At 36.7% G+C, this 24,196-nt stretch overlaps 2 protein-coding genes across 7 annotated transcripts in view; both read right to left on the reverse strand.

Moving 5' to 3' along the window:
* LOC105385073 (synaptogenesis protein syg-2) overlaps positions 1 to 24,196 on the reverse strand; it is an 88,431-nt gene that overhangs the window by 32,462 nt on the left and 31,773 nt on the right. For all 3 annotated transcript variants that reach the window (XM_038111938.2, XM_038111937.2, XM_048624844.1), the window contains 2 exons: positions 8,562 to 8,758; positions 1,367 to 1,477 (listed from right to left, as the gene is read on the reverse strand). In XM_038111938.2, coding sequence (XP_037967866.2) covers positions 1,367 to 1,477; positions 8,562 to 8,758 — 308 coding nt within the window. The remainder of the gene's footprint in view (positions 1 to 1,366; positions 1,478 to 8,561; positions 8,759 to 24,196) is intronic.
* LOC119691943 lies at positions 15,259 to 22,214 on the reverse strand. Of its 4 annotated transcripts, XM_048624839.1 has the most exons (4): positions 21,034 to 22,214; positions 20,717 to 20,904; positions 20,005 to 20,253; positions 15,259 to 19,487 (listed from the first exon to the last, which is right to left on the reverse strand). In XM_048624839.1, the coding sequence occupies exon 4, from the start codon at positions 19,478 to 19,480 to the stop codon at positions 15,965 to 15,967; it is 3,516 nt and encodes a 1,171-aa protein (XP_048480796.1). In that variant the 5' UTR covers positions 19,481 to 19,487; positions 20,005 to 20,253; positions 20,717 to 20,904; positions 21,034 to 22,214; the 3' UTR covers positions 15,259 to 15,964. The 4 variants fall into 3 exon arrangements, with proteins under 4 accessions (XP_048480796.1, XP_048480798.1, XP_048480799.1 ...); XM_048624841.1 differs by having other exon boundaries at positions 20,005 to 20,904; XM_048624843.1 differs by lacking the exon at positions 15,259 to 19,487 and having other exon boundaries at positions 19,697 to 20,253.

Raw genomic sequence — 24,196 nt, forward strand, 5'->3', positions numbered from 1 at the left:
TGTTGAGTATACCCTCTGCTACAATATATATTTTTCTCAAAGTGATAGAAGCTACCGTTTTTCCAATCTAATCAAGTATATCAAACCGACTTTAGCATTTTAGGTTTCGTAATCCCCTTAAACTGCAATACTACAGCGCATTTTAGCGTTAGGTTAGTGTCGTTAGTGGAATTGTAAAAACATCATTATTTACTGTGCTTGCGGTTCGGTGTCCGATACGAAACGAGTTTTGACTGAATGACTGACATAAAAGTCGAACAAAACTTGTGTTTTTCAAAGTAATAAGTTTATGGAACCCTTTGTTAGTTCTATGAACACAAAATCTAGTAAGTTTTTATAACAAAAAAGGCAATTTTACTCTAAATAAAAATGGGGTCAGACGCTCCTGAATAATTAATAATGAGTGCCATAGACTGTAAATATTTTACTGGACGAACAACTCAACTGTACCTACTAAAACATTTCAACCTTACGTACGTTACAATAATATTATTTTATGAAAGGTAAAACACGTGCCTCGATAAAAATAATCAAGGCTGAAATAAATAAAATTAAAGTAGGTATATAGGAAAACTCTTTTGACGGCATCACATTACACAGTTTTAATTGGAAAAATGAATGTTATTAATTATTCACGCCTCCCGGGAAGCGCCGCGACGTCACTCGGTCGGAGAAAAATTATCCATTTTTAATTGGAGTAGGTTCACAGAGTACCTGCCTTGGTATCTACAATGTATCATGTCTGTATTTTTTAATAAACACATAGGTAAATAGGCAGCCTATTGAACTTATTCAAATTTAAAATAGTATTGTACATAGGTATATTGTATTGTAGTATATTAAATATGGCGGTATTGTCATTACTTTGTTTCGTCGGCCGTCTGGTAGCGAACGAGCAATAATAAAACATTGAGCCCTTTTCCAAAATGAATATTTCTATTAGTAACTTAAAGACCCAACCGAAAAAAATATGGAATAATGTTAATATAGGGTGGGATCTTGTTAAACAAAGCTGTAAAACATAAAATATCAGTTATCATCACCATTATCTTGCCTGCTTTAACACACAGATGGTTCTCTGGTTTACATTGCTTACAAAACCATGCGTTCATACACTTCACGAAAAGCGGGGGGCAGTTATGTGGGGCAATGTGAGAGCCGCCTTATTAATAAACAGAAAAACGAACTTAGGTGCATCCATAATTTGGCGAGAAGCTTTATTCGACGCGATTTAGGGTTTACATATTGTAGATGATGATCCAAACCTTGTCTTCACATTAAGTTTTTAGAGTGAAAGAAGAAACGATTATACGATAAGTACCTATACAAACATGCATTTATGTTCAATATCCTTAAATAAACTTACCACCGTTGACAGAGCAGGTGAGCCTGAAGCTGCCTCCCTCACTGTAGGGGCCCGCGACTCCATCGATCTCCTTGCCGAATTCATCAAAAATCACAGGTTTGCTCGGCAATTCTGGGGAATAATAATACCACTTAGTTTCCGAGCGGAATACGCGTAACATTCGGGTATATAATGTACTCGTAAGTGCTTCTAGCACCTTATCCTGGGCGTTTCAGAAATTCTAAAGCGATAGTGAGTGATTAACAGATTGGTAGATCTACGGGGTGATGCAAAAAGTGGTTAGTAAGTAAAGGGGATGACTATCAACCGTAATTTTGAACCACTTTTGTTATACAACTTTTTTAAATTCGTGGAAAGTAAATTTCCTCCTCGTAGTCTAGAGTCATGTGACCCACAAATTTTCTATGTTAAATGTTTATTTTTCAGTAATACTCTTACAATTTACATTATCGCTTTATTAGAATCTTTTTGTCCCCCAGAATAAAGCTCGTGCGTCCTTGGTAGAAAATACGTTTTTCTAACAACGATTTTGGGATAAATGGATGCCATGTACCTATGTATACAAGTACATAGAAGTTTTATTTTTAAACACTTGCCACTTGCGAGCAATGAAAATGATCCAGTGGCAAAGTACCCAATTAGGTACTTCTAAAAGGAAAACGTAAGTACACTGGCGAGCAATGAAAACGTTCCACCTGTAATTGCGGTTCTATTATATCTCTGGAACTTTTCATTTCTCGTGATTGTATTTAGTTCTAATTTCAAATGACCTAAATGAAAAAAGGCGCCATTTGGTGTTGGCATTTTGTTAGAGGAACTTTTTTATTGCTAGCGAGTGTATATTATCTCTTTATTGGCACTATTTTACGAGCAACCCTATTATGTGCATTCGAAATTAACTTGCACCATCCAATCCAACCTCAGTGCGGTTGTTATTTCAAATTAACCAACCAACTTATTTAATTTCCCAACCTAAATTCGTAGCCGCACTTCGAAACACTAGCGTAAGCACTCTCACGAAACAGTTGAATAGGCGGCGCGATACACCCTTGTCGCACTACAAAGCGGAACACAGCTGAGGAAATGAAAATGTTCCAGCCATCGAAACAAAAGCCTAGCAATATGAGTATTGAGCAAAGACTCGACAATCACGGGAAGAGCCGCGCTGTGGCACCGGCACAATGAATGAGGGAGATAAGGTTCCAACTATGCGCTGTCGCATATTTTCTAGCCATTAATAAAAGGACAGCATTGGCTAGGTAGGCTAGAACAAACGTAGGTATATAGTCAGTTAAGTAGTTATACAGATCAAACTTTTATAATGAAATCGTTTCGATATGAAGAGTCGTTGACCGTCGTAAATTTTTATTAAATGTTAGAGTTTGATTAACATTATAAACGGACCCATAAAAGTATGACGAGCAAAATAATAATATTTTGCTATATTTTTATTGTCACGATATTTTCTCGTCCAGATTGATCTGAGTTCTGAGACAGGATCTGAGTTTTAGATACAATTATATGTTTTTCCTATTACTACACTAACTTCCAAGTGATATCTACGGAACTTTCAGTTAAAGCTAAATCGATATAATTTACAGTGCTGTATACTTAGTATGGAAACTTGGACATGGACCAAATTATATAGACCCTGAATTTTATGGGGTTCCACAAACATCTTTTTAGTATGTAACCAATAATGACCTACTTATGTAATTTCTTACGCAAATGCCCAAATATTGCGTATGGATGGAAATAACGATTAGATCGAGACTGAACCACTAACTTAGGGTATATCCATTTAATTCAATTCTCGATTGGCTTGTTACCAGTTGCCACAATCGCCGTGCCAAAGTATCCGGTGAACTATTTAGATTGTGTTGGTTTGCGGATGCCCATTACCAGATAGTTCCCGTTCACATCTCAATGGGAGGGTTCCGTATTCTTCCTTCCGTTTCCATTGTTCCGAGGTTCAGCCTCATTCTTCGCAACATTGCGATCGCTTACCAAAATTAACATCTGCCGCCCGCACATTGTTTTTTTATGATCCACATAAGTGTGCGAACTGAATGATACGACAAACTTTTAAGGGACATTTTAGGGTAATAAACGTTATGGCGCAACGCAGTGCCGCCGTGTGAATTATTTCAGTTGTTATGGACTGCTGTAAATATTGGCATTATTATTTACTGTTATTGTTTACATAACTTTGGTTTTGTTGCCCCGAATATTTCGAAGGGCTTTAAATTAATTTATTTTAACGGTGGAGCGTAAAATTTTAATCAAACCAATTAAGCAACATGATCAAAAAGTTCAACAAGATTTACTGTCTGAATTCTAAGTATTTTGGGAAATAATATCTTCTTGAAACTAGATTTTTTTGGCTTATTATTCTTTATTGTTTATGGAGGATGGGTGGTAGAAGGGTAGAAGCTAACCCTTTTATGTTTCGATATCAGAGCTCTGCCCGGGTTAATCCTCGCGTGCCTACTCCCACCTTTACGTATTTTTACACAGTTCCCTGCTCAATGCCGTTGCCGAGCCGCTCTGTAACACTCATTTTTATAAACAAAATCGTAGTCACGTGTAGCGTTTTCATCATTGCTTACTGTACCTTCCGAATAAAAAGGTTTGATTTTAATTATATTTAGAACAAGTTACGTCGAACTAATTATATTTCATTAACACTATAACCACCTCTCTCTCAACATTTACTCGAATGCTGTTGTAGTTCTATGTATCTTGTACATTATACTATGTATCTATGGAACTTTCAAAAGTAGGTACATAGGTACTTAACTAACTTATATCCTCAATGTATCATCCACAAAACTTGCATGTCAAGATAGTAATACATTACACGGCACGTTTAATTATAAAAATAGCTACCGCTCGCTCGCACACGTCCCAACGTTTCACGTCAAAAAAATATCCACTACCGGAACATCGAGCCTCAAAATTGAACGTCGTAAAAATATGCGGTGGCGAGAGAAAAGGCAAAAAATACAGTCCGAACGAACAGTTTGTACATTTTATACCGCTAATAAAAAAGTTTGTCCCAAAAAGTTCTTTCTTTGTAGGTCCCGTGTTGATTTCGTGACGATAAAGGGAGTTTGGGGCGGGCTTATGGCCACCGGTTCACTAGTCCTATCAAGATCGTTGGGCCCACACTGGGAAACGTTGCCCTCACGTTTATTGCCCGTGATAATGGTACTTGTAAATTCTATTAATCGGACTAAACAAAGAAAGTATCATTAAATTCCCTGTTTTCGTTATGTCGGTTTTATTGTTGGGATTGTAATGGCGGTTAAATATGTTTATTGTGCGGGTTCCTCCACTAACAGTAGTTTAGTCGAGTTTTGTTGCGCTGAAGGGCCACTGCTGAATACAATAATATAGGAGAAGGTTTTCGCACCTGCTTTACATCGCCTTAAAGGGTTGACCTCTGGAAAAGCTTAAAAATGCGTAGATAAAGAAGAATGGCGAAACCTGACCCGCTTAGCGTAAGTTAGCAGCCACTAACCAAACCTATTTTAAGTTATTGATAAAAATGTCTATTATCAGGGAAAAATATTTTAAAAAATCTAAACCATGGGGTTCTTGAGATATTAGGGTTCAAAAGTAAATTAATTAATTTTTTTTTTTCGTTAAATAAGATTTTGTTGAATAGTACACGCACAAATAAGTTTTATAATGTAAATCATGGGATCCCCAATACATAGTGCATCACAAAATGTATTACATGACTTTATTTATGCAAATAATATCATAATTATTTTAGCACATTTCACACTTAGAAACCTATTTTTATAAAAAGACCAATTTCAAAAATGATTTCATTCTATTCAAGTTCCCGTTATCCCGAAGTAACATAGAATACTTTTTATCCAGGAATTCCCACGGGACCACTTTTAAAATCAATTTTTAGCTCGAGGGTAACATCTAGTACAGTAGAAAGACTTGATCTTTCAGCACCTATATTTTCGTTCTCCCATGCCTCATAATAATAAAATTAATACCAGGATATACTGTAGTTACGGACTACACGTTAGTGTATGTTTCATCAATGGCCGCTCTGGGTCATGGCGCCATAGAGAAATGGCCATTCTCCTTTGATTGTGATAATTAGTAAAACGTACGACTTATTTTATACCAAAACGTATGGCGACACTCACATCATTATACATATAATTATTGTAGTAATATTTTACTTCACTTCAATGTACGCATTTTTGCTGCATTGTATTTCTTAAACAATAAATTCTTTAAACTCAAGAGTAACCCTTTACTTAAAGTTGCTGAAGTTGTACGTCTGAATGCTCCGGTGAGCGTATTACAGCACTTTTCCACTCTCATGACTTTTTATAGCACAGTTGCTGGTCAAGTGTGGTCGGATGAAAATGCTTATTTTGCAAACAATTTTACATGATAAGCCGCTGTGAAATAGCTGTGTAAGTGCCCACTTCACCAGTTGAACCTTCAATATGAGTAGGGCGCATGTAAATTGATGTGTAGTGTGCGTGTTTTAATTTAATATTTACATACTCAATTTACTGCGCGATATTTAATCATTTGCGTTGGAGTTTAATTAAAAACCACCATAGTTTATTAGCGCTTTCAACTAGTGTTGCCACGAATAGTGATTTGGCCGAATACCGAATACCGAATATTCGGCCGGCGCTCTCAGCCGAATACCGAATATTCGGCAGGTGATCCAGTATAATTCAATAATTTGAAGTTTTATTTAAAGAGTGATCTTCTTAATCTTACGGCAGATCCGTACAACTGGTGTCAACCAACTCGAATCAGTAGCCAAACTTTATATATTGTAAAAAAATACCTGTGCCTCATTCATTAGTAGGTATTGTATATTTTATGATAAAAAGCGCAATTGTCTCTAATGAACAAATGCCGCAAAACTTGTCTATATTCATCACAATTTGCGTTTAATTAATTTGAAATATTAAAAATACTGATGTTGTATTCAGGTTTTCGCAATTAATGATTGTTTGATAGTTAAATGTTTCGATTAAATAGTTTTTAATTCCCTTTTGTAAGATATTTGTAACTTTTTTAAGTATTCTGTATTCGGCCGAATACTACTTACTATTCGGCCGAATACCGAATACTGAAAAAACTGGCCGAATAGGCCGAATACCGAATAGTTGCCGAATATTCGTGGCATCTCTACTTTCAACTCAACCCGTTATAGTGGGCCGTGGAATCAACTGGTAATACATTATACAACAAAATGTAGAACGAGTATACCTAAACAAATATAGGTGATCCCATTGTTTCAAAATGTAAATATAATGTTTTACTCACGCGATAGTTTCGATCCGTATCGACTATTCGCAACAAGTCCAACACTGGCAGGTGAAAGAACGTGTCAAAAAGTTGTTTTTTACTCAAAGTAGATTCGAAAAATTCGTGAGAATTCCCGTCCGCAGAATGCGGATTACATCCCGCGCCGTGAATGATTTGGTGAACACCGAACACACACAATGGGCCGCTATTTTGTACGTACAAAGGGCACAGCGGTTTATGACGACGCTCGCTTTTATGAAGACACCCGACCACCGTTACTGCGCTGCTTTATTAACTGTACCTTGCGAATATGAAAAATATGGATGCAGTCATTTTGATTATATTTGGTTAATTATACAGGTAAATTATGATGGTAAATAACATTTTATATTAATTCCGCTAGTTTAAGTGAGATTAAGTGGTAATAAAGCGCAGCAGCGCAATTGAAAAAACTCAGGCACTGTGATTGGCTGAAAGCTCAATTTTGAATTTGTTGGATAAGATAAGTTTATTAGGAAATATGCCACACAAGCTTATACAAAGTTGGGTACTTAAATGCAAATATACTTTACGCCAATAACTTTAAATTAGTAAAAAAAAAAACTCAATTAAACCTAAACCTACCCTAAATATTGAAAAAGACGTAAGATTACATTAACATACAAAGTTTAGAAACTTGAATTGAAAGATTAAAAGCACATAATGATATCCGTCTTTCCATCAGTATCAAGATCGAATGGAAATTAAATATCGCCATCAAAACTTGTAAGTATTTTTACTGTCAGCGTCCTTCGTAAATCATGCGCGGGCCGCGGCCCTACTCCGAACTTTCGTGTTGATTCCGACCGGATAAGGGGGGTCAAGTTTACGAGCGGACTCCCGCCTTATCGAGATTACGTTAAACATCGACAACATTTCCTCAGCCGCGCTCCTGCGACGCAAATCTTCCAAACGTGACGGAATTTCCATGCAAAACTTGTCCACCGCGAAAGTGGCGCCCTCAAAAGCGTTGGCCAGACTTTAAACAACAAGTTGTAAACTTGTAACTGGCTGAGTTCTTTTCATAGCCTTTTGTTGGCGTGCCGTTGCGTGAGTCGTGATATTAAAATGCTACCGTAATGGATACTGATGAAGATGATTTGGATTTTTGAAGTTTCGTGACGAATGTTCCTGTTTCAGTGATCGAATAATTAACTTAAACCTAAAAACTATGTCGTAACGTACTTTTTTGGGATGTGGGATGGAACAAAAACAATATACATTACATTCTTATTATTATTTTTATTTAACTCTTTATTGTTATGTTTGGAAAATGTATATTAGGTATACAATTGTTGCTATTATAATACTGAGGTACAAATTTTTTTAGTCATACTTTATACTGTACTGATTTTTTCCATTAAAGTTTATCTTATTTCAGTTCCACCAAAGAACTAGGATACTATTAAATATCTCAACTACAAGCAGACGGACCCAATTCCGTCAATTGCCTCGGATCGAGGAAATCCTCTTAACCTATGTTCGGTACGACTTGTAATCTATTTCTGCGAATCACCACTTACTATCCCTTTGCAGTAAACCCATTTGTGCGGTTGTAGCAAGTTTATCAGATTATTCTGACATGTGTAATACTTGAATCTTATCCACATAACTTTAAAGCACCGCTTTCGACATACAATGGCAGCTTGTGCAATGTGCCTACACCCTTAATTACTTGCTACGAAAACTGACAAGTCTAAAATAACTTCCAGATAAAACTCAAAAAGCAAAATTTGTGAAATGGCTAGACGTTCGTATATTGTTATTGGTTGACTGAAACATTTCCAATTGTCAAAATAATTGTAAAAAATACAAATTGTATTTCCAAACTCAACCAAGCAAAACTTACCAATAACATCGAGCGCGATCCTGTAGTTCCTCGTCGGTGACACCTGGAAGTCGACGCGGCACCGGTAGATGGCGCGGTCCCTGGCCTCCACGGAACGCACCAGCAGCGCCGAGGTAGGCGATCCGAGCCACCGCGCGCGTTCCGACATCGCCTCCTCCGACCAGTGGGCGGTCGGGCCCGGCACCCGCGTGTCGTAACTGCCGGAGACAAAATAAAATTAAAAACAAGCGGGAGACGCCCTGATGGAATGGGACGGATTACGGCTTAGGGTCGCCTTTTTTCGGCGCGCAAGACGTTAATTGTTTTGGGCTTTGATTGAAATTGGAACCTGGATGCTGGCAGGAAATTACATTTTTAAATTGATTTTTTTGACACTTTAAAGGAAGTAATTTAACAATTTGTCATTAAAATAAACAGCATCATGTTTTTACGGGCCGACATTTATCAACTTCAGCGGAATCTTTTACAGAGTTTCCAAGTTGCAAACAACCATATTTCAGCCGTGCCCATCAACCAACCTCTAAGTAAACAGTTACACCGAGCGCGGGCAACTCGAAGCCACCAACAACTCAACTGGCCTCGAATACCACGTTTATTTTGCCCCATTTGGCTGCTATTGCCCGCATCGGACGCTTGAACGCATTCCGTGTGCATTGTACTATCAACAGTAGCGTAGAAATACTAATCAATAGCGTCACGTCCGACGATGTAAATTCACAGGAGATTAGCCGTGTTGCGCGGCACGCGACCACAATGTGCGACCTATTCAGATTTGATATACAGCGGTGCGCTGACGATTTTAGTCTATGTGGCCATGTAGCATGTTCGGATTATAGAACGGTTTGAATTTGGAATTATTAGGTCTAATGAGTAGATGCGCGGGCCGAGGGATTTGCTTTTGAATTTAACGGCTGCGTAGTTTGTTAAAGGCCCTCAGTTTGATGGGTTTTATATTTTAAGCTATTGTTTAGGATTTCCCAAAGTTTCATACACTTGCGGTGTGTTCCAAAAGTAGTATGCTAAGTCAAAAGGGGGTAATTTTTATTTTGCATTTTGAAATCAAAATGCCTATAAAATTATTTTAACTAAACTATAAAATAAATAAATATCCAATAAATAAACATGCAATTTCAAAACTACAATTTCATTCAGTTTAGAGCACTTACTTATGTTTGAAGCAAGTTTGAAGACAAACATCAAATCTTCAATATGTCTTGATTGCGTGATGCGATCCTCGGTATCTTTTGATAAAACTCCTTTAGAAGTCACATTCATTTATTAGAAGCAAACAGAGTGCTCTTCATATCTTGAGTAGGACCCGTTACTACCAAGTGCCTTAGCGAAATAAACCTCCACATGACAGTCTCAAATCATAAAATGAATTTAGTTTCAGCTTTACTTCGTTTATGTGCTTCTATTCACATAAAAAAATTGAAACGAAACGAAATATTGGAATAAATCCAAAAACGTTTACACAATAAATTGGCCCGATACGTGAGTTTTGGCGTGAACGCCAACATACAGTTTCGTAACAGTTAGCATGAAGTTTATAACTATGATGTAACAGAAACTTTGATATTAGAACTTGGCTCTTCACTGCATAGTTCTACGGTATTGTTATCTCTTTATCACACCGTCTTACATCCACTAGGTATCTAAAAAATATTATCAGAAATGGGGTCACCGAGCAACATTCCGAAAATCATTTGTTCTGCGACAGTAGATTCTAACAAAAACACTTTTACTTTCACTGTATAAAGACAGAATCACAAAAACCAATTCATACACCTACGTCTTGTATTCAGAAAATTGTCTCTACATGTAATATAAGTTTGTACCCTTCCACCAAGCGCTCCCTAGAGCTCCTTTCAGTGATTCCAGAAACTTCTAGAGCGGGACAAAAACAAAGGAGCTTGCCAAAATTGTAATTTGTCGAGCTCTGGCTATAACTTCATAGTACAATTTACTAGAACGGTCTCCATGTTAAGTGAGATCGCCAAGAAGCGTGCAACTTCGGACCAATTATGCTAATCAACCCCCTTTATAACTCAGAACTTCGGTAGCCGACGCCCTGGATAGTCTTCCTCGTGATCTAATATTTAGCAGCGCTCGAAAAGGTTTTACTATTGTTTTTGTTTATGACTGCTGCAGACGGCTCGAGCGCTTTCTGCTCATTTCACTTTAGCGCTTCTTAGCTATTATTGGATCGTCGGATTTGGCAATACACTGCGGTTAAATGAGGCATAATATCGATTATTGATGGACCTTTGATTCTTTCAATTAGTTTCTATAACTCACCACTACTAATCAATGACAGCTGTAGAAGAAAAAAAATACGCTAAGCACACTTTTCAACTTATAATTATAAACATCCATTGAATTTAAATACAGTACCTTAGTCAGTATGTATCTTGGGTCTCTAAATTACGCCAGTTGGCAGCCCGCGCAAGTACTTACTGGGTTCGTTCTACAATGGATCATTTAATTACAGAGGCGAAGTAAACATCAAACCATTCAACTGTCAAGTAAGTTTTGTACCAATAGGTCCTTTTGCAAGTCAAACAAGCTAGTGGTCAAATTAAGGTCCTTATACATTTGCGAGTCATAAGCGTATTACAATTAAAATCACATAATCTTCTTTTTGTTATAACATCATTCAGTCTGAATGACTGACTGAGAATCAACGCACAGACTAAAGTACTGAAATAGTAAATTAATAATATTAGTAAATTATTCAAGTCAGATTACAGGTTCAGGCCTTAGCACAGAATAATAATGGCCTTAGGAAATACGGTGACTGTTTTCAATTATGGTTGTTTTTAGGTCGGTATGATTGGGATAACGATGTTAAAATGGTCACTCAAATACCTAGTCACATAACTTTTTATGAACTTTAATAATAATGTATGAACTACTGTTACGAACTCTTAATGTACTATTGGTTGGTAGATTGTATCTACATATAGGTTTGGGAGCTAAGAAACTTTTCCAGTTTCCTAGTGGTTTTCTCATACATTTCTTAGTATTACATTTACTAGATTCAATTTATTATCTTATCTTGGATTTTCGATTGACGAGGTCCATGATGGGATTGCTAGTGTTTTAGATTTAGGAAATATGTTTTTCCAGTTCGATAATACATAAATATCTTCTATCGAAGCCGTGTATGTGTAAAAGCAAAAGCTCACTGAGAAATAATTAAAGCATAAGTCTCAGTCCTGTGCAATGTTAATTGAATCTTAGAAAAACTAAAGGTTTGCGTTGTTTTTATAACACCACTTTAAAAACGTTTGTTGAATAAAGCTTTTATCGAATTTAAAAATCAGCATTCCGAGTTAGAATATCACGCATAGCACGCGCTGTCAAATGGGTGTTTATTGCATTATTCAGCTTTGTGAGATTGGCAGCAGCGGTCGCGTAAATATCAAAAATATAAAAAAACGATTATTGTAGAAAATTAAAAAATAACAACTCTCTCTGCGTTCATATTGATAAGTGATGTGGCAACTTCATACATTTTAATTACATGCACTACTTAGGAGATACAACTAAGATATGTCACAATAAACATTATGAACAACCTTTGAACAACGAAACAAAAGAAACTTGTCTCTTCATAATGCAATTTAATTGTATTAAGCTTTACGTTGCTCTCTGTCATTGTAAAAGACTCTTGTTTATGCGTAAAGTAAATGTGGTTCCATGAGCAGCATGTCGTCGCAATATCTGGCCCGCAGTATGCCGCATCGCGTCACATTCCAGCTTTTTTTTTGGCACTTCTGCTTTATGTAACCAGCCCGGTTCCGAAAGGTTCTTATTGCGAATTTATTACCCGTATCGTGAATTATTTGCTGAAAAATTTGGCCCCCAATTTTATGTGTGCTCGCCAGATGCGTAAGATGAAAAGGATGTATCTTTAAAATATTTGGTTCGACCGAAGGCGGGATTTATTGTTTTACCCGACTGCGGCGGATGTTGGTGAGTAAACTGGCAACAGTTTACGGCTGTGAGAAACCTCATAGCGTTTGCACAAACAATAGCTGAAAACTGGAGTGTTCCGTCGCTTCCGCTTGACTTTGCCGAATGCATGCAGATCTCACGCCAGTCTCATCGCGATAGCTGGAGCAGGCTGCAATCGATACAAGCGCGCTCGCATGCAAAACAACTAGGATGTGAGGGTTCCAGCAATTATTTGGTATGATCTGATATTGTGATTATTTGGTATGACATGATATGATATTGTGAGGGCGACGTTAACTGTCATGAAATATGTATAGGATTTCGAATGTAAAAAAAAACAATCAGATGGACTCTTTACTCTATAGACATAATTAGCCAATAGTTCACCTGTCTATCGGCTTCTCCCTAGAATCACTGCAACAGAAACCTATCCTTCTTTGCTAATTAATAAATCCGTAGGCAAACTAAATATAAAAATTCTAACTTTTATTTCAAACCATTGTCAAAGGTAAAAAAATCTGTACTATATTAAGTGTTTTAAAAGTTGTACTCGGTATCTGAAATGAATGGTGAAAGCTGCCCTAACATGAAACAAAGCTATTTCCTGGTTTATACAATTCGTTAGCTCAGTAAATTGAATTTATTTTGTGAAACTGTTTTTACTGGTGTGATTGTTTAAACAAACCCGTATACCAGTTAGGTAGGAATACCTTGTTTAAATAAACTACTCTAATAACTATTAAATCGTTTATGCATAAACTATGTTATATATTTTGAATCAGCTAGTTTGAGTCATTGTAACTTAACACTATTTTGTACACTTAACATGAAGTCCTGCTCAACGATAGGACAGAAAATACTGTCGCGATATTCCATACTTAAGTTATAAATAAACGTTAGTTGTGATTTATCTTGGTGAGATAAGGAAAAATCTGTAATAGGTACTACCACCTATTACAGATTTTTCCTTATCTCATTTGCGTAAGACCAAAATACATTTGTGCGTTTTCCATAAAATATTCGCACCAGCACAAACATCCACATTTCACCGCAGCTCCGATCGAAATGGGCCCTGAATACCTAAAATACAAAGCGAGACTCACTTGTTTTACTAAATCACGTGTTTGCGAATACAATGTATGGACTGAATGCGGTATATCGGTGTGAATTTTATCAGTGATCGGGTCGAACACGGGTTTTGGAGCCAATTTACCTACAAATACATACAGTACATCCTATGCTGAATTTCACTTCGTTTAACGGTTTAATTGGTGAACCAGGCCAACCAATGCGACGATATTATCATATTTCCTTTTCTATACCATGGTACAACTTTCATAATCAGGTTTTAAGTAAATATGTGTGAAGATAATATTAACATGAACATTTAATTTTACTTAAAAAAATACAATGGTACACATACATATACAACATATTATTATCGATTATGCTCATGATTTTACTCCCCAAAGGGGTAGTTAGAGATCACCCGTAAGCGACTTTTGTGCATTGTATTTAGGCACCTTGCCTTGATTATGGTTAGGCCACTGATAAAGTTCAACCAGGTAGAGATAGATCGTTTCAATCATAATGAATCCGGTTTAGCCAGTACAAATTAGGCAGTAATTCGCTGCGTTGTGACTTTAATCCCATCAGCAGATGTGTTTTGGAACTCCTGTTTGCGTATGAACTCGCTAATAGCTAAGCCTGTTTAGGTACTAATCTGTTTCATTTGTCCACTTGGTCTGGTTTTGCACCTGGTTTGTTTGGTTGAAAGTAAGCTCGTAAAATATATTCGCAAAAGCTTAAAATATTGGTCTCCTATTATAGATTGTTTGCAACTTTGTCTAATAATTTAAAGGATTATCAGTTACAAATGCAGTCCCTTAGAAACAATCCATGCATTGATTTTTTCTATAGCTACTATGTCATTTAGTTACATTTCATTGGATACAAGTCATGTAATAAGTTGATAGACAAAATCTATAATTTTATAACCTAAAATCTCTAAAACCTAAAAATGTCACAGGAATCATTTTAGCTGACACAAGGTAAGTACATATCATAAAAACCTAATATTCATAATTGAATTTTTAAAAATATAAACCGCGGATTAGCTATCATTAAAAAAAAACTGTGTTCCATTTCATCAGATATAATATCTTGGTAAAGCCCATAACGAGCAGTGGACAGACGCTTGTGAAATAATCGCCTTTTTACAAAACGGCGAAGCTATTTTATGTATCGGTTAAATTAAAAATCACTTGGCCAGGCTCCCCGCAGCTATTATGCAGCTCAGTAATTCACTGCCGAGGAATTTTATGGCGTTAAAGCAAATAGACTGAGTTCACAGATATTTGCGCAAAGCGCCCGGCGCTTGTATCGCACTTTATTGGTCAGGTTATGTTTTAGGCTTATTGAAAAAATATAATATTTAAAAAATATAAACACTTACACCTTGTACTACTGTACTCCCTTGCGGGGTAGGCAGAGGTGCATTGAAAAAATATACTGACTTCTTTAAATCACTGCTTATGCTTACTAGACCGGATCAACGTTCAATATGGGTCGCTAGTCGCTAAAATCTAAAACTTATAACACCGCAGCCGATTATTATCAAACAAAATAAAACACATCTTGTGTCAAAGTCATATAGTTTATGAAACGTGATTAAGCTTTTTTATATACTACTTATACCTATTGTGGCGTGCTGGTCGTTTAAATAAAAACCACATAATTAAGTTTAAATAGTGGACTGTATATTGAGGTTTTAATCACTAAATAAAGACACACATTGACAGTACGGTGGTTCTAATGCGACTGAATTAGGAACTAATCTATGTTCATGTGCATGTATTGTACATAATTGGGGCCCAAGGCAAAAATAACAATAATTGTTTGACAAATCAAAAAAATTAAGCTCCCAAACTGAAATTACATTTATGTAACAATATAGGTAGATAGCTGACATGAAATTGTAACAATATCATCAGTAAACAATAGTTTCTTACATTTTCTTTATATCTATAGAATACTTATGTTGAGTACAGTTCATTAATCCTATTTATTTTAATTATCTTAGGTTATACATTTCTATAGATGGCTACATAAGAACCTGCTTAAATAATTAATTATTATTAAATTTAATCAACTGTTAACACAGCATAAGTTTAGGTAAGTACTTAGTACAACTTAACTAACGATTAAATATGCTTAATTATACCTACTAACAATTAGCTTATTCTATACCATGTATGATAAGAGTACGACAAATAAGAGTATAAATTACCTCTGTAATTTTGTAAACACAACATTATTTGAAGGTATTATACTGTTATAATTATTCTAAACTATTTATTCTCTAAAAAGTAACTAGCAAATAGAATTTAAATTACCTCTAGATCGAGCTGAGTGACAGAATCAAGTAAAAGGTATCAGATAACTTATTCTATAGGCAACACACAAACCTTATGCACACTCGTTCGCATTTTAGTGCCTTTGCTGTTAATAACAGTGAGTGCCCTAACCTTGCCATCTGTACCAGGATACACTTCTACAATGCGAGCCATTTTCCACTGTAATGGAGGTAAGTTATCTTCCCTTACTATTACTAAAGTACCTACTTCTAAGTTAGGCCTATCAGAACGCCACTTGGGCCTGTTCTGTAGTTGCACAAGATACTGCTTGTGCCATGCCTTCCAAAAACATTGTATCATTTTTGTACATTGTTTCCAGAAAGATAATCTATTAATGGGTATATCTTTCACATCAGGTTCAGGTATAGAAGTCATAGCAGCTCCTGTTAAAAAATGACTAGGAGTTAAATAGGCCATATCAGTGGTGTCAGTAGCTGGTAAGGCGATGAGTGGTCTTGAGTTTAATACACCCTCTATTTGTATTATTACAGAGTTTAACTCCTCATAAGTGAGTACTTGGTTGCCTATAACCCTTTTCATATGAAATTTAGCACTTTTTATGCCAGCCTCCCATAAACCTCCGAACACTGGTGAATATGCCGGTATAAAATTAAATTCAATACCTAAGTCACTTGCAAATCTATGCACTGTATCTTGGTGCTCCTTTTTAGAGTGATTTGAATATAAATCATTGAGTTGGTTGCTAGCCCCTTTGAATGTAGCTGCATTATCACAATAAATTATTGATGGCCTGTTACGACGGCTTATAAATCTTTTTAAACATTGCAGGAAGCATTCTGTGGTCATGTTAGAAGCCAACTCAATGTGTATCGCCTTTGTGACGAAGCATACAAAGATGAGAATATATGCCTTATAAATTAATGGTTTCCTGATACGGTGTGCCTTAACTGAGAAGGGACCCCCATAATCAATACCTACTTTCTCAAAAGCACGGCAAGGGTTTACCCTATCAAATGGCAATGAACCCATCAGCTGTTCCGTTGTTTTAGCCTTAAGCCTAAAACAAACAATACATTTATGTATAACACATTTTATTTCTCTTAATCCATTAACAATGTAATACCTTTGGCTTAAAGTTGATAAAATCATTCTTTGACCTGCATGCATGAGTAGCTTATGCTCATTAGCTATTATTAGATGCGTAATATTTGAACCCTTGGCCAAAATAATCGGATGTTTTTGAAAATAAGGAATCTGAGCATGCTGCAACCTACCACCTACTCGCAGTAGCCCCATGTCATCAATGAACGGGTTCAATGAACTAAGGTTACCTTTTATTGGTTTATTTGAGGTCAATGCATTCATCTCACTTTCAAAATAATGTTTTTGATCGCACCTAATTATCATTTTTAATGCAAAGTCTAACTCAGCACAAGTTATGTTACCTCCTAAGTGGCCTTCCTTTTTACAAATGTTGTAAACTCTGTATATACAAGCAATTACCCTTATTAATTTATTTATATCTGAGTATTTTGACAGTAACTCAAACTTTTCTTTTTTCTTTTCAATAGAAATACCGCAAATCTTAACTTCAGGAATTTGCTCTGGGAAATTAAGCCCCCTGCTACTATGTACATAGCTACTTTCTTTAAAATAATCTGGACCACACCACCAAAGATCATAATTTTGTAACAAGTGTGGCTCAACACCTCTGGATAGGCAGTCTGCTGGGTTTTTTGTGGTATTTACATACAGCCATAAAAACTCTTTAGTTAAGTCACGAATCATCTTAACCCTATTGGCTACATACACACTTAATTTGACTGGTTCTGTATTTAACCATGCCAAAACAATTGTTGAATCAACATATAGATACACATTTAAGCTAAACTTTGTTTTTAAAGTGTCATACACCTTTTTGGCTAACTTGGCCAGCAGTAATGCGCTATTGAGCTCCAATCTCGGTGTGGTCAATTTAGTCATAGGATTAATCCTGGATTTAGAACATAGAAGGTTCATACTAACATTTCCCTGATAATCAATAGTTCTAACATATAAACAGCTTCCATATGCCTTGTTGGAAGCATCAGAGAACCCTACTAGCTCTATTAACTGAAGTTCGTATGTTCTTATGTTTCTAGGTATCACTATATCTGACATACCTAACAAATTTTCAACAAATTCTTTAAATTTTTTATTTAAATCATAGGGCACTGCCTGATCCCAAGCAGTCCTCAGCATCCATGTCTGTTGCATGAATATTTTTGCCAATACAATTATAGGCCCTATTATACCTAACGGGTCGAATACACTACTCAAAAAACTTAAAATCTGTCTTTTGGTATATTCTGTAAGAACCTCATTTTGTGAACACCCTATATTAAAGGTATCCTTTTTTACATTGTACTTTATGCCTAATGTTTTAACAAAGGCATCTTCATGCTGACAAAACTCAATATCCTCAAGATTTTGATCACTCTTAGGAATATCCTGTAATATTTTTGGATGGTTGGAACTCCATTTGTGCAACTCAAAACTACCTAACTTCAGTAGCTCAGTCAACTGTTTTTTAATCTCACAGAGTTCATCAAGATCATTACTCCCTACGCTGACATCATTAACATAGACATTGTTTAACAAAGTAGCTGCCCCCAGAGGGTACTTATCCTTGAACCGGTAAGCTAACTCATTTAAACACCTTGTAGCTAAGAAGTTTGAACTTCGGAGACCATATGTTACACTTAGCAATTGAATACATCTTATTTCTTCCTGTGGTGTGTCTCTCCACAGTATGTTTTGTAGTGAACATTGTTTTTTGTTCAACATAATATTTCTAAACATTTTTTTAATGTCAGAAATGAACACATATTTACCATTTAACCTAAATAAGATCAAAATGCTAAATAGGTCCTTTTGAACACAAGGTCCATTTAATAAGTGATCATTTAATGAAACACCTTCATTAGTTAACATTGACCCATCAAACACTACCCGAAGTTTTGTTGTTTTACTATTTTGATTAATTACTGGATGGTGTGGTAAGAAATACACCGGGTCCTGCTCTAAATTGTAATCGCTAATATCATAGTATCTACCATGCCCTAATTGTACATACTCATCTATAAATTTTTTATAGGGTTCCTGTAACGAAGGATCTCTAATGAACCTCTTTTCTAGGTTGTAAAACCTTTGAAGAGCCCGTGATAAAGAATCACCTAGCCTTATATCCTTAAAGTCCTGCTTTAAAGGTAAAGACACCTCAAACCTACCATCTATTAATTTTGTTGACTCACAGAACTGAATTTCAGCAAGTTCCTGCTCTGAGGAGGCCTCTGTATAGACCTTAGGCACCTCTTCACACTGCCATAACCTTTTTAGTGAATTGTCAATTGAATTAAACCTTTGTATCTCATTTTGATCAAACTCTGAGTCTAACATCATATTACTTGTGCTACTACAAAAGTTACTAACCGGGCATTGTTTATACTTACCATGCTGTGGTAACTTGCCTGCTACAATATAGCCAAACATAGTGTTATGCAAATATAGCCCACCTGGAGCCACTGGCAGCTGTTCTCTCATTAATATTCTGAAAAATATATCACATCCTAATAGAATACTTATTTTATCACTAATGTGAAACTGCTGATCGGCTAGTTGCACATTTGGAGGTATATTTAAGCTTTGTTTGTTAACTGGAAACTGTGGCAAGTTACTAGTTATATTTTTGACTACACAACAGGTTAAATCTTGTGTATTGTTGTTTACTGTTGAATAAACAGTTAATGATGCCTTTTGTTTGATTTCATTAGATCCACAAATCCCACTGATAATGGTTTTCTCATTAAACAATTGACAATCAATTTTGTTTGCCACATCGGACAAAATAAATGAAGTTTGACTACCTGAGTCGCAAAGGGCTCTCAAGTACATTGGCCTACCATTTTTATCATAAACCTTCACCTTTACAGTAGGTAATAATATATTTTCACTTAAATTTCTTGATAAAGCAACTTGTTTTGATAAATCAACACTATCACTGTCATGAATTAAAGTATTATGTTTGTCTTTACATGTAGCACACCTAAACGCAAAGTAACACTTACCTTTATGTGAGTTTAAGCAAAGCTTGCATAATTTGTTAGATTCAACGAATTTTATGCGGTCAGATGGCAAGGCTAGCTTGAATTTTTGGCACTGATGAAGCTTGTTATGATACTTGGACTGGCAATAGGTACATGATCTGCTTATTTGGCCCTCAGCAGCCGCCACTAAGCTCGCTCCATGGTATTTGTTCACAGAAGTACACGGTTGTTGCACCTCTGCCACAGTTTCAAGTGCAGATGCTCGCTGATCTAGAAATTTCAGAAATAAATCTAGTTTAGGTAAAGTGTTATCTTTTAATTCTAGATGAAAGCATCTAAAGGTGTACATGTCAATCTTACGCTGTAAAATACATAAAATCATTAAGTCCCAGTGCTGTGTGGGAACTTCTAGGTTAGTTAATGCTGACAAGTGTTGTTTAGTTTTGGATACAAGCTCTCTTAAGCTAGCAGCAGAGCATTTCTTTATAACAGGTAGATCAAGTATGCTGTTTATATGATGGTTAATTATCCTAAACTTATTATCATAGCGCTCAGCTAACAATTGCAAAGCAACATTATAATTTTCGGCATTTAAGCTTAAATGCTGCACCACATCCGCAGCCTCACCTTCTAATAAGGTTTTTAAATAATAAAATTTATCGCATTGCGACAGCCTAGTGTCATTGTCAATGATACTTTTGAACAAGTTTACAAAATCGTGGTATTTGCCTACCTGGCCATTGAACTTTCCAATCTCGATCCGTGGAAGACTCTGATGAGTCATACTGGATACCTTCGGGGGTTGGCTAGGCCCTTCAATGTTACCTGCTGACTGATGTTCATTGAGCCATTGATTTAGTGCCGCCAAAGTTATCAAGTATTTATCCTCATACTCGTCAATTTTTTCGTCGTCGTTCGGGTCTAGAATTGAAATATCAATAGTTAGTTCACAATATTTATGATAAGTAGACACTAGCTGTTCCTTTTTAACGAGAACCTGCTCCCTTGTTACATTTTCTAATTTGAGGTTACTTAGTCTAGTGATAGTACCTTTAAATTGACCTCTGGTCGCAACCATGCGTTTTAAATCGTCTTCCATTGTGAATCGTACTTTTAAAATTAATTAATACAGTTATATTGTGCAATTCGACTATAGTTTTCACTTTTAATAAAAAAAAACGTGACTGAGCACACTGCGTAATAAGTAAAGAGAACAGAGAAAACAAAATGGCGTTAATGCGCAGCAGTCACAGTTCAAAGGCGCTCGCGTCGCGCGTCAAGGAATGAAATTGAATGAATTGTCGCGAACTTGCTTCATTCACGAACCAATCGGAAACGTTCACCGAGGCCGCTCTCGTCCGCAATTGGTGGGTTCTTCGCACAGCGACGTCTCGCTGTCTCGCTCCTGCCCGTTGCAGCACGATATAGCCCGCTCCTTTTGTCAAAGGCGGATGCCTCGTGGAGTTGTGTGAATCAGTCGATGACGTATGTTCCCGCTCCCGTCCTTGACCGTGAACTCAGTCAGCTCACCTTGTTCTCTGCTATTCGAATGACGATATTTATGAAGATTGATATGCACCTACAATATTTGTTGTAGTACTTATGTATAATTTATCAGCCTCAATAGCAGGCTGAATTTATGTTTGTTTAGTCCTGATGTTCGTATTAAAATACTGCTCAATAGCAACAGCCCGAACACAGTAAGTATGTTGTGATTAACACTAGGTAGCACTATTACTCGTACCACGCAATGCGTGGCTGATAACTGTCAATGGCACAGCACGGCAACAATGTCCTTTTTATAATTGCTGTCAATAGCACAGCCTGAGTCCTATGACACCAATAACACCAGCAACACAGGTCACAGTTTTTTAAAAAGCACAGCTTTTCACAGTAAAGTTTATAGTCACTTATTGAAGTGGCACTTGCGCACACACACGACGCAATTTATTTTAAGTCCCGCACTACGCAATATGGCGGTTGATATTGTGAGCCGCACAGAACACCGCATGGAACCGCAACACTAATGTCTTTATCAATTATTAATTTAGGCGAAGATGGACCATATTATGTGGCGTGCTGGTCGTTTAAATAAAAACCACATAATTAAGTTTAAATAGTGGACTGTATATTGAGGTTTTAATCACTAAATAAAGACACACATTGACAGTACGGTGGTTCTAATGCGACTGAATTAGGAACTAATCTATGTTCATGTGCATGTATTGTACACCTATCACTTATATTTTTCTTCATCGCAGTTGAGTAACAAGTATTATCTCCCCTTTGAAATACAATATGCTTAACATAAAAGGCTCCGCGTAATTCAATCTTCAAATTACTTTTTCCCATCACTTACCAAGCTGAACTAAAAATAAATATTAACACCAACATATTGTATGTTTAGAGGAAGAACAGTAGTAAAATCAAAATAGTATTTTATGTTGAAACTACCTTTGAATTCATAAATTTTATGCCACGTTCTACAAGTTGTTGCAAAAGTGGTTTAGTAAGGTGAAAGGTGACTCAAAGGGTCATTCAAAAACACTTTTGGAAATTCGAAAAAAATAGAGTTTAGAAAGGATTATAATATCAAATTCTTAACTAAGTATTGTAAGGTAACTGGAAGCAGCTCACTGATATTACATTGATGAAAAATATCTCATACTGCTTTAATTTTACCTAGAATTCAAGCGAACTGAAAATGGGTCAATAAAGTAAAAGTATATTTTTGTTGTGTTGTATCGGTACTTCCCACACCCTTTCACATTACTTTCTATACGTCTAAGGGTCTGTTCCACAATGTCTGGTTAGTGGCTACCTGACGGATAAAATACATGCTATCACTCTCTGTTATTATTTTTTAGACAGTGACAGTATGTATTTTAACCGACAGGTAGCGACTAACCAGACATTGTGGAACAGGGGCTAATTGTGATGTTATTGTAAACATAGTCGATCAAACAAGTCTATGGCCTTGGATAAAAAGGTATCTATTGTATAAATAATACTGTACACGTGTTATGTTTTATAGTAAGAACCAAGTTTTTTATTTCTTTCCAGTTCCCACAGCTTATAAGATGCAGGGAATATGTTCATAATATTATTTTTGTTTGGTGTTCTAGAGGGAGATACGAGTATGAATATAGAGATTCCAATATAAAACAGTTGGCTACTAATATTGATATTTCAAAAACGAGAAATAAAGGTGGAATATGTTTGCTAATAAGCTAGCATAAAAATTGTTACCGTTGCCGTGTTGCGATGATCCTTTGAGGTGCATCACCACATCCACTTTTTGAGAGTGTTATGTCAGTCCTAATAATTATACCAAATCGCGGCGTGGTAATTTATGGATATACATAATAACGTAACTAACGTTTCAAAGTCTATTGTGCACCCAGAGCGAGCAGCTGCTGCGATGGACGGAGCACTTTTCAAGTCTCCTAGAGCAAGCCCAGGGCACAGACCTACAAGAGCCCACCAGCATGGATAACGACAGCATTCTTCTGGATATACCAACAGCGCCACCCTCTTTTGAAGAAGTAGTTGCAGCTGTGAAGTCACTGAAGCCGGGGAAGGCGCCAGGTATCGACAATATTCATGTAGATATGCTGAGGGTTGATGCTCCAATGTCTGCTACTTTACTGTTCCCCCTTTTGACCCGTATTTGGGAAGCCGGACAAGTACCCGCCGAGTGGAAACAAGGACTCCTGGTGAAAGTTCCAAAAAAGGGGGACCCATCGCGATGCGAGAACTGGCGCGGCATCACGCTACTGCCCGCTGCCGCCAAAGTCTTAGCTAAGATCCTGCTAAACCGCATCGCGCCGAAAGTAGCAGTGACCCTCAGAGATGAGCAGGCTGGCATGAGGAGCTACGAATGCCGCAACTATAGCCTTTGACTGGAGGCCACCAAATGGCAAGCGCTCCCGGGGACGCCCTGTCCAAACATGGCGCCGAAGCGTCGAAAACGAGCTGCGAGCCGCTGGACTAAGCTGGAGTGAGGCCAAGAGTACAGCCGAAGATAGGCGGAAGTGGCGGACGTTAGTGGAGACCCTCTGCACCTCTGGGGTGCCATAGGACTGCAACAACAACGTTTCAAACCCCATACATTCAACAATAAAAGTTGCGTAACTTTTAAACAAAGTCGATTTTTATAGAATATGGCTAAGAAAACTCGGGTTAAAAAAAACAAAACGAAAATCGGTTCACC

This window comes from Plutella xylostella, chromosome 13 (assembly GCF_932276165.1).
Source record: "Plutella xylostella chromosome 13, ilPluXylo3.1, whole genome shotgun sequence".
Taxonomy (NCBI): domain Eukaryota; kingdom Metazoa; phylum Arthropoda; class Insecta; order Lepidoptera; family Plutellidae; genus Plutella; species Plutella xylostella.

What these genes read in the sequence shown, in the direction of transcription:
- LOC119691943 (XM_048624839.1), bottom strand. Translation starts at nt 19,480, where the DNA reads ATGAGAGAACAGCTGCCAGTGGCTCCAGGTGGGCTATATTTGCATAAC.